The sequence below is a fragment of the Buceros rhinoceros genome, unplaced genomic scaffold, assembly GCF_000710305.1.
Source record: "Buceros rhinoceros silvestris isolate BGI_N320 unplaced genomic scaffold, ASM71030v1 scaffold7501, whole genome shotgun sequence".
NCBI classification, from domain to species: Eukaryota; Metazoa; Chordata; class Aves; order Bucerotiformes; family Bucerotidae; genus Buceros; species Buceros rhinoceros.
The window spans coordinates 56,781-75,527 of NW_010394802.1; the positions used below are offsets into that span (position 1 = coordinate 56,781).

At 39.1% G+C, this 18,747-nt stretch overlaps 1 protein-coding gene across 1 annotated transcript in view; it reads left to right on the top strand.

Annotated features, from left to right (window-relative positions):
• GRAMD4 (GRAM domain containing 4) overlaps positions 1 to 18,299 on the top strand; it is a 50,902-nt gene extending 32,603 nt beyond the window's left edge. Inside the window, exons 5-18 of the mRNA XM_010145335.1 lie at positions 453 to 585; positions 1,058 to 1,083; positions 3,044 to 3,135; positions 4,653 to 4,744; positions 5,716 to 5,764; positions 6,601 to 6,672; positions 7,896 to 7,939; positions 8,037 to 8,146; positions 9,353 to 9,507; positions 13,455 to 13,602; positions 14,068 to 14,161; positions 15,318 to 15,402; positions 17,029 to 17,097; positions 18,040 to 18,299. Of these exons, the coding sequence (XP_010143637.1) occupies positions 453 to 585; positions 1,058 to 1,083; positions 3,044 to 3,135; positions 4,653 to 4,744; positions 5,716 to 5,764; positions 6,601 to 6,672; positions 7,896 to 7,939; positions 8,037 to 8,146; positions 9,353 to 9,507; positions 13,455 to 13,602; positions 14,068 to 14,161; positions 15,318 to 15,402; positions 17,029 to 17,097; positions 18,040 to 18,141 (1,271 nt within the window). The 3' untranslated portion in view covers positions 18,142 to 18,299. The remainder of the gene's footprint in view (positions 1 to 452; positions 586 to 1,057; positions 1,084 to 3,043; positions 3,136 to 4,652; positions 4,745 to 5,715; positions 5,765 to 6,600; positions 6,673 to 7,895; positions 7,940 to 8,036; positions 8,147 to 9,352; positions 9,508 to 13,454; positions 13,603 to 14,067; positions 14,162 to 15,317; positions 15,403 to 17,028; positions 17,098 to 18,039) is intronic.
• Positions 18,300 to 18,747: the final 448 nt, after the last annotated feature.

The following is an 18,747-nucleotide window of genomic DNA, read 5'->3' on the forward strand; positions in this document are numbered from 1 at the left end:
ATATATATAAATAAAACCTCCTGCTCTTTGCTCAGGAGCCTTTTGCTTTAAACTTGCTTTCCTCAAGCTGACCCATCAGCAGGAGCGCTGAGGTTTACAGCAGTCTTCTATTTACAGGAACCTCTTAAGCAGAAAATGTTTTTAGTGTTTGCTAAAAATTCTTCTCAAGTAATCTCTGTACGTCTGGGAACAAGATGCTTCCATGATCCATATGTAGAGCAAAGCAGGAGTCACCTTTAGTCATGTTTTACTAGCTTAATGCAGTCAGGGTTTCTGTGCAACGGCAGAAGTAAATTGCACAGTGAGTTTCCATGAAGAGTAGTGGTGGAGGACAGCAAAGCTGTACAGAGTCTGCTTCCCAACGAAGCACGACATGAGGGAATAGGGCAAGCTTTGGATGAAAGTGTCTTCTAGTAGTATCCTCACACTTGGTGCTTTTTTTTTTTTTGTAGATAAACGTAGTCACACAGTCAGTTCAAGACTCCAGAAGTGGTTTTGTGACAAATTTGGAGAGTATGTTGAGGACTTCAGATTTCAGCCAGAAGAGAATACAGTGGAAACAGAAGAGCCACTTAGTGCAAGAAGGTAAATCTAATGTGAATGTGAGATTATTGGTTTCTTTACAAACAGCTTTTTTTTATCTTTTTTTTTTTTTTTTACAACCTTTTGCAGGGTTTGAGCATGTGTTTGCATAACAAGTAGTAAAAAGTACAGAACCTTCTCAAAAGATTTGTGAATGCTTTGGCCAGAAAATGGAATTTGAAGTTCATTTGCTGTCTGAGGTAGAATAACTGTTATGTTATTTACCAGGTTCAGTCATATGCCTCTCAAAAACTGCAGACAAAGTCTTAGGCTGGAAAACTTTTACATTTAAATTTTTGGTCTGATGCAAGGTAGGCTGTATTAGTTACAAGAAACACATTTCATAAAAGGCAAGAATGAAGCTTTGTGCACAAACATCTAATGTGTAACTGTGAATAGTATTTCAGGGACCTAATGTACACAACTGTGCGCTACTTGCCTATTTAACAAGTTGCTTTTATACATTATTTTTCAGGTTGACTGAAAATATGAGAAGATTAAGTAAGTACTTAGTGGTATTGTATTTTCTGCAAATATAAATAGTTCTTAGTAACTCTTTTGGGAGGATTGCTGCATTTTGAAATACAGTGGCTTAAAATACTTCATCCAGTTCATAAGCAAAAGTTATTCTGACACCCTGAATTAGCATTTGGAGTGCAAAGTAGTGGTAGAAGCTTGCCTTTAATCTTGAATTACATAGGGAGGGTATTAATTAAAATGTGTAAACACATAATGAGTGAGAACAGGGTATTTGTCCAATGGCAAAAGTAATAGTTTTCATATGTTTACACCCGAGCTGCTCATAGTTTGCTTGCTTGTCCATTAGCTTATGCTTTCAGAGACGGAGAGGTTGGTTTCTTTCTCTTGCATAAATTATTTTGGAAAGTGGAGGGTGCAAGATGTCAGGTTAAACAAAGTAGTTAAACTCTCCAAATGTTCTGTGCAGCAAAGAATTCCTAGCCTGAAAAAAAAACCATGGCTGATTTGTGCTCCAAATCATTAGAATAGTGTAGGGGGGAAGGTGAAGTTGAAACAAAGGTCTGTAATCTCCATGCAAGGTCCGTTTTGTTCTCATTCTCATACTGACATTCATCCTAGTTTTGTTTGGCAGAACACTTGTGACGTTCTTGGTGATGGATGTGCATTGCCTTCAGAATAGCTTTTAAAAAAGCAGTATTAAGCTTAAGCTTTGAGTGGTTCCTAACTTCTGTAAGATGAGCCAAAAAATTTAGTTACCTGTTGTCCAAGGGTGCCCGATGACCACTTGGAGCTCTCAGCAACCTGGTTGTCATCAGCAGTTTCCAAGTGTTGATCTTCCCTGCAGGTTTGGTGTAGGTTGGTGGAGCAGAGCAGATGGAAGAAGTAGTACTTGAGTTCATGACCTCCTCCACTCTCTTGGGCATGCCCTTGCATTTACTTAATCTTCTGCTGATGCCCAAGGAAATCTAGTCCTAGTTATTTTGTTACTTCCAATAGGAAGTGTATTGAGGGTAGCTGAATTTCAAGCCAAACAAACTGAGACAGCAAGTCACAGGCTTTCTTGAGGAAAGCTTTTCATAGTTGTGAGCTGAACTGCAAATGAGGGTGGGTATTCCTGGGGTCCCCTGTGTGGGAGGAGCTGTCACGCTTCTCAGCAGGGAAGACAGACATGGTGTGTTCCAGCAGAGAATGCAAAGGTCTCCTTGCAGTAGCCCTCTTCTGTTGCCTGGTGTCCCCTGGTGAGTTTCCTCAAGAGGTGAAAAAGCTTAGAGAAACAGGGCAAAGGACAAAGGGATTTTAGGGAGCCGAGGAAGAGTTCTTGCAGTTGCTGGCTGACTGCATGCATTGCATGTGGGAGTGATGCCTCTCCCAGCACAGGTTAGTCTCCTGTGCAGTGACTGCAGGAGCAGAGGTCTGCAGAGGTGGGAGACAAACTTCTTCAGGCATCAAGGCCCTGTGTCTCTTTCCTTAGGAAAAGTAAGCAGCAAAGTGCTACCAATAGATAGACTTCTGCAGAAACATAGCCAAGAGAAATCCAGCGTGGCTTTAAGCTAGCTTGGTCAAGCAGCAAGTTGTTCCTCAGTGGCTTGGAGTCCAGTCAGGCGAATTTACGGTGTTTTACAGTGGGATGAACTGAGCTGTGTGGAGGTCTTCAGGGTCCTTAGAAGAGGGCTCAGAACAGACTGCTGTCAGTATCCAGCAATACCCCTTGTAGAGGAAATTGATTATTTTTATCTATCTTTCCAAGTTTAGACATAATCTTTGTCTTGAATAACACTTTGGGTTTTGGAAATGCATTTCTTAATTAATTGTTGTTATATTGATGGGTTTAATTTTTTCTTAATTTGGATAAGCCTTTTTATCAGTATGTGTCTTGAATATTCCTCTTAATTTTCCTAATTTGGTTGTTTGTCATTTACAAGTGATTTAGCCACTGCCAGCTAATTCTAACAGTTGTGGTTTTTTCTTTGCTTTTCTTTAGAGAGAGGTGCCAAACCTGTTACTAATTTTGTGAAGAATCTTTCTGCCTTATCAGACTGGTATTCTATCTACACTTCTGCTATTGCCTTTATTGTAAGTTATCCTATTCCTCCAGGAGTAGTAAGAACTCCTAAAATGTGTTATTTACTGAAATTCATTGAGACCGCCACATCCATGTAGGAGTTATGCTGCAGCTTAAGTCAAATCAAATAGTGTAATTTCATTTAACTCAAAATTCCGGTAGCTGTCACTTAAGTTGTATTTCAAAGCCTCTTGAATTGTGTATTATGGGTTTACTGTAGCATGGTTTTGTAACTGTTAAAATAACTTGAAACAGTCTGGGCACTTCTCTCTTCCACGGGGTCACAGCCTCCTTTGGGCATCCAGCTGCTCTGGCATGGGGTCCCCCATGGGTTGCAGGTGGATATCTGCTCCACTGTTAACCTCCATGGCTTGCAGGGGAATCTCTGCTCCGACATCTGGACCACCTTCTCCCCCTCCTTCTTCACTGACCCTGCTCTCTGCAGAGTTGTTTCTCTCACATGTTCTCACTCCTGGCTGCAATTGCTGTTGCACAGCAACTTTCTCCCCTTCTTAAATATGTTATCACAGAAGCGCTACCACTGTCGTTGATGGGCTCGGCCTTGGCCAGTGGTGGGTTTGTCTTGAAGCTCTGTCGGACGTGGTGGAAGCTTCTAGCGTCTTCTCACAGAAGCATGCCCTGCAGCCCCCTGCTACCTAAACCTCGCCACGCAAACCCAGTGCAACCTGATTGGTGAAAATGCTACTTTGCATGGTACAGCTGAAGGACTGTTGAGGGGGAGTCTTCCTCCTCCCAGTGCCCTCTGTCAGTCTTTTCTCCTGATCTATTGATTTTCGTCTCACCTCCCCTGACAAGTCCATTCTTCAGGTAAAAGCTGAAGGACGGATCTTCAGCTGTTGTTCAGAAAGCTCTGGGACCTCGGAGCCAGAGCAATGTTTAGTTTTGGGTTTATCACTAAGAAGCCCAGTGTCTCTTAGCAGGGACACGGTAGTCATTCTGTTCTCAGACGCTGGGAAGGGGACAGAATACCTTTTGAAACACTTTGTGACTGCATTTGTTAGATAAAAGAAGACTTGTTTTCCTGCAGTCTTTTTAAGCTTGGTAGAAACTGGAGTTTAGCTGACGTGAAATGGTGCAGTGAGTGTTTATCCCATTGCCTGCCACGGAGCTGTTGTTATGACTCTTCTACACCATTGCTTCAACTGATCTAGGTGAGGTCAGACCATATTGTGGTCATGCAGCAGATTCACAGACTTGAAGGTTAACTATTTTTTTTTCTAGACCTTCATGTAATTTTAGTGGTGAAAATGCTCATTCTCCCAGGCAGCCGAGCACTATTTCAGTGTCATCTCTGGAGATTTAGTTCAGTCTTATAGTTTAGACTTTACTTCCGTGAATGCAGTGCCATTGTCTGTCATGGGGTGGCTAAAATTTATGAACTTTTGTGATCTGAGTTGTGTCATTCTGAACCCAACAGTACAGTGGGAAATAGTATTTCATACAGCTCACTGTACCTCAGTTTGTAATCCACATCTCTTTTTTTCTTTTTTTTTTTTTTAATCTGCAGATTTACATGAATGCTGTATGGCATGGCTGGGCCATTCCTATGTTCTTATTTTTAGCAATTTTGAGGTTGTCCCTAAATTACCTCATAGCCAGGTATTTACTTAAATATTAGATTATTCTCTTGTAACACTTTCCTGTGGTATTCTTGCACTGATTTGTAAACTGTTACCTTTTCTAACATTGTGAGTTAAGTTTAACAAAGTGAAATTCAAACTTTAATATCCTTCATTTTGTTGCTCAGTTTCTATAAGGAATTATCTTTTTTTTTCTGTGACTTGGGTCATTGTAAATGATGCTGCATGTTCTTAAATCCCTCAACACTTCAGATTTCTAAAATAAAAATATTCTGCAATATTCAGAGTAGTTAGAGAACATCACCTTAAGTATTGAACCCTGCTGCTTTACCATGGAGAGAATTTTCACCTAGGCCTAAAATTGCAGTTTTGCCTCTTTCAGTGGCCCTTGGCTTACTTCATCCGCAGTGTCTTCCATTTGTATATATGGTCTCTAATAAAAATTCACACTTTATTTTTAAAAATGAAATACATTTTCTTCATTGAGAAGATCCTTTAAAAATGCTATTTTAGGCTGATGGTATTTTCCACCTTAAAATGCTGGTGAGCATTTTAATATGCATATTTTAAAATAATTTTCTGATTTCTTAACTAATACTTCCTGTCTGAGGTAGCAAATAGGCTCCAGAATAAGTTGATATAATTTTGCTCACATAAAAAACAAGAAAAAATATTCCTAATTGTTTACTCTGTGCACACAATTCACTTTTGTTGCAAAACCCATGAACAGTGATGCTGTGTGTATCTACCTAGCTAATATAATAAATTTTTGTAATGTATGTACCTCTAAAGCTCTCCATGGTTGGTGACTTGTGCTTATGCTATTTTGTGGATTCTTTGTTGATTTGGGTTTGGGGGATTTTTTTAAATTTATTTTTTAAGTCACAAGTGCTTGTTGCGAAAAGCTGTTTTTTAACCTCTTATAAATAATCCATGTTGGCAGGTGGAGAAGAAGTACTTGCTCTCTTTAACTATTTCCATAACTTCTAGGGGTTGGAGAATACAGTGGAGCATTGTGCCTGAAGTTTCAGAACCCATGGTAGGTCTTTGATCAGTTTGACCCGTACGCCCATGTTAGAAGTTGCACCTTCAAAACCTTCCGCTGGGTTTATGTGGGTAGCTGTAAAAGGAAGGGAGAATGAGTTGCAGATAAAGACACTACAGCTTTTTTCTTTCTCTTCAAATTTAGAAATCTTCACTAACAGCACTGCATTTGGGTGTTTCACCATAAAATGTTCCCAACTTGAGCAACATTTCTGGAATAAATGTTAATATGCCAGCTTGGGACAATTTAGATCCTGTGGGATCTTCAAGAAGCCTTGCATTCTGTTTTCTCTGTAACATTTTCAAAATAAATATTTGCACGTCCTGCTTTAAGCAGGAAGTATTGTAAGTATTAATGTAAGATGGAGTTGTTTGAATTTCAGACCTTTTACTAAGACTTAGTGAGGCCTTGCTTCCAGGATAATGTTGTTATCCTTAAAAGGCCAGTTATCTATTTAAATAAAGTTATAGATTTAAAACTTTTTCTAAAAAAGACATCTTTGTCCTAGACTAGAAGTAGGTGAGTTTAAGTGGTTATAGACTGAAAGCTATTGCAACCATGCTGCTGCAAGACTTACTGCGTCGTTCACAGCATCATATATTTATGTTTGCTTATATTGTGGAGGAAGAGCATTGAACTACAGATAACCAGCATTGAAAGACATAAGCAGTAGATCTGAGACAAGGGAGGAACTTGGCAAATTTCGAGACCGTTAAAAGTGAGAGGACTATTGCCAAGAATGTTGAGGGGTCATGTTGTCGTGAGGAATTTTGTAAAATACCAGTTTTAGCTGAGCTGAAGATTAATAGATTTGTCTTTTCTTGCTCAAGGAACCCCCAAAAGAGGACTTGACGGTGTCTGAAAAGTTTCAGCTTGTTCTGGATGTGGCTCAAAAGGCTCAGGTACTGTGCTGCTCACGGACATCTCCAGCTGCTTTCTTGGAACAATGAGGTTCATAGTACTTTGTTGTGCAGCATGTGAAAATAAACTCTTAAACAAGCAATACTTCCCTTGCGTAGGGGTCTTTACTTACAAGCAAAAGAGATCTTGATGAGATGCCTTAAGCTTCTAGAATGGCATGATGCTTTGAAGAACCATCAGAGTCTCCTCTCTGAGTGAGATCTGAAGGCAAACAGAAGCAGCTTCTGACAGTTTTTCCCCTAATGTAAGCAAATGTGCTTCTCATAACGTACATCAGGTAGCAAATCTTAACAGTGTACTGGAATACGGATTCATATCCCAACTCTACTAATCGCAAAACTGGTGTTAAGAGTCCCTTGTATTCTGTAAGACAGCTTGAAATCTTCTATTTGAGTGGGAGGGAGTGAGGGGAGGTTTTTTCCCAGCTCCATCAGTGTGATGAGCTACCCTAGCAGCTGAGTGACTCTACCATCCAGCTGAGCTGTGTGCCACGTCTCATGAAGAGGCACCACTGAGAGGAGCTTACCTTTCTCTTGCCAACTGTGTATGCTTATAGTCTCCTGCTGGTGGTGGTGCATATGTTTATGTTCTTTGGAAATTTACTGGGAAGATGAGGTTTACAGGTGCTGTGACAGTTAGAGAAGATGGCTGAATAACCCCCTTAGTCCTGAGTGGGGGTCTGTTTGCATCAATAGTTGTTGAAATTGCGTGGACTCCTGATAACTTGAAGAGTATCTCATAAACAGCTGCTGGTGGTGTGTTTCTAAAGAAGCTGAGTCCAACATTGTATGAAACCAGTAACCACTTCCTGAGATTTCAGTGCTCAAAATGTGTAAAGAAGCTTTCCATTTTGTTACCTACTGATAGAAGTTCTTAACTCTTAGACTGACAGCTTAATTTAAAATATCTGCAGTGATGTATCTTCCAGTTTGACAGTGGGGTCAAATAGCTTCTTCACTTCTAACAGTCAGTCATGGGTTACAGAATGAGGCGTTAAATGAGATGGCAGTCATTGAGTATTGCTATTCTGTTCTGTATTTACTCAATTGTGAAGTACAGAAATGACTGAAAATGAGTTAAAATCACTTCTGGGAATTGCTTATGACCAACAGAATAAGATAGCTGTTCGTTTCTATTATGTGGACAAAAAAAACCCAAACAAGTAATGCACGACTTGGTTTTAATTCTGTTGCCTCTTACGCAGAACCTTTTCGGCAAGATGGCAGACATACTGGAAAAAATTAAAAAGTAAGTTATCTGGCATGACTCTTCTTTTCTCTAAAAACAAGACTTGACAAATGTCAGGAATACTAGTAACAAAATTTTGTTTCTTTTTTGTTTTCAGCTTGTTCATGTGGGTCCAGCCGGAAATAACACAGAAGCTCTACATCACTCTATGGGCAGCTTTTATTGCATCCTGCTTTTTGCCCTACAGGATCATTGGGCTTGCAATGGGTAAACGCAATAAATAATTGACTTGTTACAGTGTAGACTTGATGTGTTAAATCTTGATGTTATCTTTAGAGGGAGAATTTTAGAGTTAAAGAAAGAAAATACTGCGTTAATAGATAATGCAGTGTTTTGAAGTATTTTCCTTGTACTTGGCTTAATTTGTCATGTCCGTTTTGAAAACCATCTCTGGATACATAATATAACAGAAAAAGACCGGATAATGCATTCGCTCCTTGAAGAGGGGAAATTTATGGTGAACTATGAGCAGAGGTCTTCAAACTGTCAGCTGTAAGGCTTCCAGGAAGTCCTATATTTTGGGTTTTTTTTTTTCTCAAATGTCCTTGAAAATTAAATATGTGGCACAAAAGGCACAAGGATGATAGGGTTGGAAATAAATGAAAGGGTTAATACTTAAACTCTGAAATGAGAGTTGGGAAAGGAGGGTTTTCGCTAAAGCATGAGGCAGGCTTTTCTCTATTTGTAGCCACATCCTGTGAGCCAAGAATTCTTTTTCTTTTTTTTTTTTTATTAAAGTCATGATACAATCAAATGAGTATTACTTTTAGCGGCACTGAACTTCAAACTATGTTAGCTTGAACATAAACATAGTTTTGCTTGATGTGGCAATTGAATTAGATGTGTGAGAATTTGTTTTTTTTACTCTGACTCTTAGAGATCTGAATTGCATTCAGTAAAGTTTTGAGAGAGTATTTCAAGCATTCAGTAAAGTTTTGAGAGTATTTTTAATCTGGTAGAATGCAAGAAAATATCTTGTATGAGGACATACTGGACTGAAAGATAAGAGTTTGATGTGGTACATGAGAGCCCTCTGTTGCCATTTAAAGTCGTGCAAGGAACTGCAGAGTTGAATGCTCCAGCATGTTTTCTCTTTTGGAAGTTTTTCATGTTTTCAGAATGCTTCTGGTAACAGAGAGTGTGTTTGAATTGTTTTGATGTTTTTCTGCATAGTAAGAAGCTGTGTAAGTGGTTTAAAAAAACTGGAGACAGGGAGGAACTGGGCTGCAGGGGAAAAGAAAAATAATTTCCTGCTTTTGGAAGAAGAATCAAAATATTAAAACCAAGAGAATGGTTTAGCACTGTGACAACATACAGAATTTGGTTTTGTTCATGAACTTGTTAAAACATGATCAGAACAGCGTAGTTCTTAATGCCCCTTCATCATGGTTACTAAAGTGACCTTTTTTCCAGGACTCTATGCTGGAATCAAGTTTTTCCTTATCGATTTTATCTTCAAACGATGCCCCAGACTAAGAGCAAAGTATGATACTCCCTATATCATCTGGACAAGTCTCCCGACAGATCCTCAGCTCAAAGAAAGATCTAATGCTACAGTATCAAGACGGGTAAGAGTAATAAATCTTTTTGTCCCTCTGTTCCCAACATCTGAAAATCAGATCCCTTTCTCGCTTTCCCTTTTCCCCAGTGACTAGAGCACATTAAAAGGAAGTTTAATTAAATCTTAACAGTTAATGTTAGTTCTTTTTTTAATTTTTTCACAATCCACAGAGTTTTTATATGCATTCAGTTTCTTATAAGAATCTATTATCAAAATATGTGTATAAACCATACATATTGTATATGGGAAAAAGTATATATACTTTCTCTTTATATACATATATATATGTACACACACACTCTCTCTCTCTATATATACACACACTGGAAAACATGTGAAGCTAAACGCAAAAAAAAACCCCATCCATATTCATACAAATTTTTGTAACATGCATTCTTAGTGATTTTATTGTCAAAATTTAGTCTGCCTGTATTCCCCTTCCTTGCTCTCAGACATTCTTTTTCAGTAGAAATTCAGCTGCTAGTGTAGATTAAAGAACAGTTACTTAAAAAAAAAAGTAAAAAAAAAAAAAAAGGCTTGAGTATAATATGCATATTATTAATGGGTATATGCATATTATTAATGGGTTAAGCATTAACAGAGGTAATAAAGTAGTTTACAGATTTAGGCATTATGCCTTATGGCTATTTGTATTAGATGACTTTTAACATAATGGTGATAAATGACTTTTTACCAATGTGGTACTTCAACAGTATATTTTTCTTTTGTTAAAATCTCATAGTTAAATCTTTAAATGTTGTGCATTTTCGCAAATTATTTCGGGACCTGACATGATAATTGAAGAGCAAGTTGTGCTTTTCCGTATCCCTGAATTTGTCAATGTTTATTAGTTTAAAAATAAAAATAGTTGTAATAAAACTTTAGTCTAAGCCCGTTTTAGCATTTGCTTAATGTCACCACAGTATCTAATGACATTCATGGAGTATCTGCGTGCTCTTATATGCTCCCAGACTAAAATTTGCAGCATTTAACAATAATTCAGCCGGGGTACGCAACTGGAGAGCAAAAGGGATAAGCATGTGAACCCTCATTTTTTAACCTGTGAAGAATAAGAAGAAAAAATATGGGCTTCTGGGGGCAATGGAGCAGTCGGGGGTAAAATAACTGCAGCATGATCTGAGCATTTCTGAAGAGAAGGGTAGTCAGAAAGTGAGTCTCTTGCTCCTATTTACCAAGGGGTGAGAGAGATGAATGAGCATTGGGATGTAGCTGTCCATGGCCTCTGTTTCTCTTGCTTGCAGGAGATGGGCTTGAAATACTTAGTGCCTCTCAAGCTTACCGGTTGTCAGTCATACACCGTAGCAGCTTCTTGCTGGTTCTCTCTAATCCCCTTAGAGGTGGAAAGGCTCTGAATTGCGGAACTTGAATCCATAAACTTAGAGTAATTATCCCTTACAGCTTTTCCTTATGGTTTGAGCTGTGTCAAGTAGACCAGAGTTTTAGTATTACTGTGTCAGACTTGATAAGCTTGGCTTGTCTGCCTGGAAAGGATGTATAGGACTGCATTATCTCCTTCCAAATATCTGTGAACACACTAGCTTAGTCTCAGTAATTTTATACAAACTATAACCCCTTGAGAGATTTTTGGGAACCTCATAGTATTAAAAATAGGATTTTATCCAAAAAGGTGAAAACCAAATAGGTTTTCAAATTTTTTCATAGAAAAGGCAGAGCCAAAAAGCACGTAGTGCCAGGATATGTGCATTTGCTTTGCCGCCTTATCATTAAAGAGCATACAAGACGATGTAAACCTAGACAATGCAATATTCATGGTCTGTACCACCACCCTGACCCCACATCCTTAGAAAACAAGCCCGACAACAGTATCTGATGGGTAAAGGTTGTGTGTCAAAAACTGATGACAAATCAAGTGAAAAGGAGTACCTGCAGGTCGTGGTGATGTTTTTAGACAGTCAGGACTCTTCCAGCATTGCAAACCAAATCACTTCCAGTTAGATTGAAGGCTTATCAAAATTGGATGCGATGCCTTTCTTTTAGTAATTGGCCATGGGTTGTCTCAAGCCTGGACAGTTATGAATAAATTATCTGCTTCTTTTAAGGGTAGAGGAAACATTTGCCTGTGTTAGGAAGAGCTAGAAGTAAGGGCAGAACTTCCTCACATCTTCAGTCACCGGATGGGTTGTGGTACTGAAGTTTAAACACTTTTTAAATTATCTATATATAACTGGCAGGGAGGAAGCAGTTAGCAGAGAGCAGGAATAGTCCTCGTTCCAGTGCAAAAAGCATTAGACCTATTGCCCTGATCTTTTTTTTTGAATGTTTGTGGCCATGGGGCTTCACCTGGGTACATGCATATGGAGCCAAATAACTTGTCCACGAAAACCTTCAAAAGATCCGTCTGATCTTTACTTCCATGCAAGTTGTTGGAGAAGCTATTACTTTGCTTGGTTCCAGGGGCTCAGTCATTGCTAAGGGCACTGCAGAAGGGCAGTAACTGAAACAATAGTACACTTTTCATCAACTATTTGCTTTCCACGTCAGCTTCCTTTGTTCTTTTCCCCAGAGGCATCATTGTGTTACAGTTACTCAAAAAGCCGGATGGTAAATACCCTCTGCTGTTTTGTCAGTCTGGTTTCTAGTCAGCAATTGCAGTGCACATTTTTTCATTTGCTTTGGATTTCTTTTGTTAACACTAAATTCTGTGAATTACTGACTTCTGCCAAATTATGTGCAAAAAAAAAAAAAAAAAGAAAAGATGGGAGGCTGGTCGGCCTCTGACAGCATCAGGCCTTTACAGAAGGGCGGCTTGGTCCTGAGCTTGCTTGTGGTCAGTTTGCCAGTTGTTGAACTGCATGTATATGGTGGGGCTAAGAACGGAGCTGTTAATGCTTTGATGGCAAAAGCCAGCCTTCAGAAACGTGTGGTACCCCACCAAGATGCAAATGCAGGCAAGCTTTCCAAAGGAAATGCCTGCTGTCATTCCAGAAGCTTGCTTGTTCCTAGCTTGTTTGCTAGGGCGGGCTCCAGTGGCTCAGTAGCTCTGTTTAAAAGCAGGTTTTACTCAAGTACTTTGGTTTTGTGAACTCCACGCTACCTTTTCTTTTCCCCCACCAAGGATGCTGACAACCATTCTGATTTTATTTCATGTGTCGACACTCAAAATTCAGTGCAACTTCAAAGCAAGGGAAAGATCAATGGCGCTAATGCAACCTGAATAAATTGGACTGGTGTGCTCTAACCACTGATAACTCTTCTTTTTTAATTGCATTCGTTGTGTGTAGTCTCTTGGTTTGTGAGCAAGATCTGGCAGTGTCACTCAGTTGATGTTTTATTCTTTATATTATACTGTTAAATATACTTCACTTTTTTTCTGTTGTCACTGTCACATTTCTGTTGTTTATTTCTTTTCCTGCTAGCTGTCAGGGCATGAAAAGGTATGGATCCTAGTGTGGAAAATTTCCTTTCAATTTCAGCATTTGTATTCATAATGAGCATGTGCAGTTTTGTGTGGCTTTTTCTTTGTTAGCTCTTTTTTCTTTCTAAACTTACTTTGTGCAGTAATATTTTGTGCTTGGTCTGTCTCTTGAAGACAAGCCAAGTACAGATAGTATATTAGCTGTTAGTAGTCCCACAAGTAGAATAATTGGAGCCGCGTGCAGTGACTTAGCTGTACCTAATGAGATATACCCTCTGCTGTAGAAGAAAGGTATTCTAAGATAGGTGCATTTAGAACCATGAGCTTTCACCCCTGCAAAGGATGTCCATCGAAGGGCAGCGATCTGAAAGCTTGTTCAGATAGCACAAGAGTTTTGTAGCGCAATAGTCCAAAGTTAACTTTATTGAAGTAGATAATGAAAATTGATTAGATTTTTTGTTTTGTTTTTTTAGGAAGAGTAGTTAGCCAGCTTGTTTTTAAGAGTGCAACTTAAATGTTGTTGTTCAGATTTTGGAATCGTGTTTATTTTTCTGCAGCTTCAAACAGCAGCATCCAGAAGTTATGTGGGCTCAAGTGCCCCAACCGGAATAAGCAAAGATGAAGACACGAGTCGTTTCCATACCACCAAGAGGGGGAATTTCCATGAGGTTTTTAACCTGTCAGAAAATGAGCGTCCTTTGGCAGGTATTGTGCAACAGGAAGGCTGCGTTAGTATTTTCTAAAAAAGCCAAGGATGGTCTGAAGTTGAACTCCCTTTCTGAGCAAAGTACAGTTATAAGCTTATGATTAAAAAGACTTGCTTTTAATTAGGATGAACGGAGATGGCCTCTTTCATTCCACATCCTTACAGTTCTTTGAAAGAACGCAGAGCCTGGTGTGCCCTTTGCGGTGGTGCAAATGGAATACTCAAGTTAAAGGGAATAATTGTGTGGGTGGTTTTTGGTTTGAGTTTGTTTAAAAGCATTGTTGAGCAGATGTTATGATTTCTAAAAAAACTTATTTAGGCCTTTTTTTTTTAAAATGCTTCTAGTTTTAGGGATCTAATTTTTAATTTTCAGTATCTTCTGCTGTTTTATAAGGAAACTGCTGGTGATAATGCCTGTCGCTTTCTTTTCCTCAAAGTAAGATTTCTTGTTATGACTTTTTCAGTGTGTGAAAATGGCTGGCGCTGTTGCTTGATCAACAGAGACAGGAAGATGCCTACAGACTACATCAGGAATGGAGTACTCTATGTCACAGAAAAGTGAGTCATTGCGCTCTACACATTTCTTAGGAGGGAAATGCAAAAATTGAATCTAAAAGTAATCCTTTAACAATGTTTTGAAACAAAAATGCCTTTTCGTGGTGCTTTAAAACCTCAAAAAAGCACCATAGGAGCAAGAGCGATGAATCTGGAGTGCGGTGACGCTTAACAAATGTTGCTTTGCCTCAGAAAGGCTTACATAAGAATGGTGAGTAGCTCTATATAGTCAGTTGTTAGTAGCCGCAGTTCTTAATGCGGATAACGTACTTAACTATACATATACTACAAAGGAAACCTAGAAGCTAAGTCTGTTTGGAGAGTTGTGATCAAAGGTTATTTGGCACATACTCTTGAGCTTCTTATTTTAAAGCAAATTGAATGTATAGCTTCCTTGAAACAGTGCGCAACAAAAAGAAAATAGTAGTTCAAGCCTTGGTTTCAAAACTAGTGTTGATTTTTTTTTTTTTTTTTTTTTTCTTTCTCCTAGTGCGCAACAAAAAAAAAAGAGTAGTTCAAGCCTTGGTTTCAAAACTAGTGTTGATTTTTTTTTTTTTTTTTTTTCCTTCATCCTCACTTACCCCCCAGCCTCCCAGGACTCAATAACTACCATCACTACTGTTTGGGTCTCACACTGAAATTCCTTTGGAATGTAATGAATAGAAGTAGAGCTGATCTGTATGCAGTGTCGCCTAGTGATGGAGAGCACTCTTCAGGATTTAGAAATCTGAGTTTTTGTCTGCATCACAGTAACTTGAAACTAACATAGTGTTTTCCATTAATCTTCTTTTGGGATGGTCAAAGATTTGTAAGCCATTTGAGATCTGGATTTCAACTGTTAAAGGATATACATGCTTTCTGTGTCTTTAAAATGCTTGTCAGGTTTTACCATTCAGTGCAGTGATATAAATATGCAATTATTTTTGTGTTTGTGTGTACATATTGTATATTCTGGTTAGCCAGTTGCTAGAATTTTGAATGTTTGTTCTGAATTAGAAGCCAAAACTGAATTAATTGCATATTGTGTGCCTCTTTTTTTTTTTTTTTTAAGCTGATTTTAACCTGTGAGATTTCAAACTGCAGGAGTGACAGGAGTGATATTGAGAGCTTTGTTTTAGAATACTGTATCAAAGTGAGCATTTTCTTTCCTTGTCTTCAGTTACTTGTGCTTTGAAAGCTCCAAATCCGGCTCATCTAAAAGAAACAAAGTTATAAAGCTAACGGATATAACAGATATTCAGAAGGTATGTATGCAAGTAGTGGAGAAAGCTTGTTTTCTGTTCAGCTACTCTTGTTTTGCTTTTCTGCTTATGTTATTTTGAAAAATCATGCAATTGCTGATTTTTATGAGTAAAATCTTTTCATCAAGAGTGTTTCCCAGAGCCACTTGTTCAGCTATTTGAACTCAGTACAAGCAATGAGCACTATGAGCATAAAACCAGAGTTTACTGAACCCTCGCACTCCTGAAATATTTTAAAATTAAAGTCATGCTGTTTCTTAACTCCCGTGTTGAGAGCTGTGCAGGCTTTAAGATTAGTGTTGGCAGGAATTGTGTAATAGTAACATCAGTTTGGGTGTTGATATCAGTAGTTGCACCATTTTAGAAGTAGATGCCTCATGAGGGATGAGGAAATAGTGTCAGTGGAGAAAGCTAGATCATTAGAGTAGCCCGACTGGATTCGGCTGGAGTTTCATCGAGCTGGGATCCCATCATTACAGAGGTGAGAAGTGGATATTTGGAAGCGTGGCAAGTACAATGGGATCCTTCCTCTGGTCGAATTTATCAGCCTGCAGTCACCAGTGGCTTTATTGGTGCCTTGCATCACTCTCTTTGGAGTTTGATGGCACTTTCTGTTACCCTCTCTGAACTTGTGTTGCTCTTAAACACAGCCCCCTGTGCTTTCTACTACGTTCTGTGGCCCTGAGTGCCACAGACTGTATCATGCTGTGCAAAGAAACACCTCAGCCTGGTCTCTACTGCCTAAGTTACCTCAGGTCTTCAAATTAGTTCCTTCTGTTTCTATCACGTGCCTGTAAAGCAGATGCCTTGTGTATAACTTGAACGTTCCTGTTGTAATTAATAATTCATGTTGATGGGTTTTAAACATCCTATTTGCAGTAATGCTGGCTTGTTGTTTAGTAGGTTTTTACTGCCATAAAGATCCTTTTGCATCTGTGTAGTATTTTAATAAAGATGAGACAGGGACCATGCAGCCAAGCATAAAGATGTACTGTGCCTGGTTTTATTTGGGGATGGGAAACACATGCCAGACTTGGGGGTCTTTTCGTCCTTGCAGATACTCACCAGTTCAGCATCTGTATTCCTTCTTAGCAATACAGACATTCTTAAAAAAAAAAACCAAAAAACAACCAACATACCCTGCTTAATTTTGAAAAATCTTTTTCTGGTCTGCTTGCTGCTTCTTTAAACACTGGATGATGTTACTTCTAGAGAAGCCTCTAGGTGATACTTGCAGACACAGTCTCACGTGTATGTACAGGTAGGGCTGGAGTGTTTTACTTGCCTGCACCATCCAGCTGCCAGCACAGTCCTGGGCATATCCCATGTGCCACGGTGGTACCAAGGTGCTTGGTTTGGGCCTAGGGCTGGTTCCAGCAGGCTGGGTACTGCCACAGCACATGGGAGGTCTAAAAACATCACCCCAACCTGGAGGCAGGTTCTTGCTGTACAGCGATGCGGTACCTGTTGACTCTGGGGTCAATGAACAGCGTCTGGCCTCTTGTTTTTAATAGAGGTCTGTTAGTTGTGGCCGAGAGGATGCAGCAGTGATGAGCTGTGTAACCTTCTCAGCACCTTTGGCAGTTGTTCAGTACATAAGATATCTTTGGTCTATTTTTTTCTTTTTAGTATAAAGTGCTCTCTGTTCTCCCGGGATCAGGGATGGGTATTGCTGTATCAACACCATCTACACAAAAAGTAAGTAGCTGGCTGTATCTGTATTGCTGTGCTTGACTTTGTGCCCTTTTTGTCTTCCTTCTCTGGCTAGGACCAATATAAAAGCTGCTTTTCCTCATACGAGTGGGGTTTTGGGGCTTTTCTTGGGGTTTTTTTAAGTTCAAGTGTCTATTCAATATATTTGGCTTCAGAATTTTAATTTAAACATTTAAGTTGTTCTGCTGCATCTGGAATATTTTATTGTAGCACTTCAGAAAGATTTGCCTCATTATTTCACTGCCTCCATTGACCATTCCCCAGCATCCTTCCTCAGGAGCATGGGGGCTGCTCTGCTGTGCAGTCAGGAATGAAAAGCTGATGGCTTGAGAGTGTCTGTGGGTGAGGAGGCTTTGGGGTGGAAGGGCCTGACCCTCACAGGCAGTTTTCCTGTTTCAGTCTTACGGTGCTGAAGATTTAAGTTTCTCTAAGTCTCAGATACGCTTTGGGCAACTGAAGCTTTTCTTAACATGTGACTGAACCTTGTTTTATACTCATCACCCATAAATAACCATTGTGCCAGGCTTTCTACTCATTTGATACTGGGAAGTACTTCTTAATTGAGGTTAAAATGTTCACCTACCTAAATAAATATCCTATGAGCCGAAACCAAGAGACGCCAGTGAAGGTTTTCAGGTATCTTTACTGGAGGTAGAGGTCAGTGCGGAAAACATCACTCACTGAGCGGGTGGAAAGAGAGTTGAAGTGTTCTCCACTGCTAATACTCTGTGCAGGTGCGTTTGTTTTAGGAGGATGGAGAAGTGAAAAGATCTTAGAAGCTCTAAAGAGTAAAGAAGAAGATTCTTCTGTCTTTATTAATGCACTTCGAGCACAGTTCATCTCCTGTTCCTATTGATTTGGCTAAACTATACCTAGAGGAAGTTTTTTCATTTCCAAACTGACATGATCTTTTTCTTTGTCATTTAGCCTTTGGTGTTCGGTGCCATGGTACACAGAGATGAAGCTTTTGAGACAATTTTCAACCAATATATGAAAATAACCTCTGCATCATCAAGCAGTGAGAGCTAGTATCTTGTCTTAGAAGATCTAAAGGAAACTTTCTTACTTTACAACTCGGTAGTGAAAAAAATGAACATCCTCATCTATTTTGCAATAATTTTTCTTGTCTGGTGGTTTATATTCTATCTGTTACATAAATCAAGTGTATTTTATATATGCCTTCATGTTTGTTTTTAAAGTTTTTGTAAAAAAACCAAAAAACCAAAAAAACCAAACAAAAAAACCAACCCCCAAATAAAAAACAAAACAGTGAAAGTGCTATCATCACGATTAGCCTTGCACATTAAGCACTTTTAATGTTTATTTACTGACATTAAAAGCTGGGAAGATACCTTGAGAACTGACTAAATAACAAAGTGAAGCAGATTGATCCCCATAACTCCGCTGATACCACTAGGGATACATTTATCCCTTTATCTTAGTTACTTTTCCCCGAGATGTGAGAACGATGACTGCAGCAGCCTGAAGTCTCTTTCTTCAGCTCAGAGGTTTTTACTGAGTTCTTTATTAAACTTGATAGCAGCACCAAGGAAGTGTTACCATCTTAGTATTTTCATATCTATAACTGCACTTAAAATGACTCCTCCTTGCTGATTCTTGCATTGCAGAAGGATA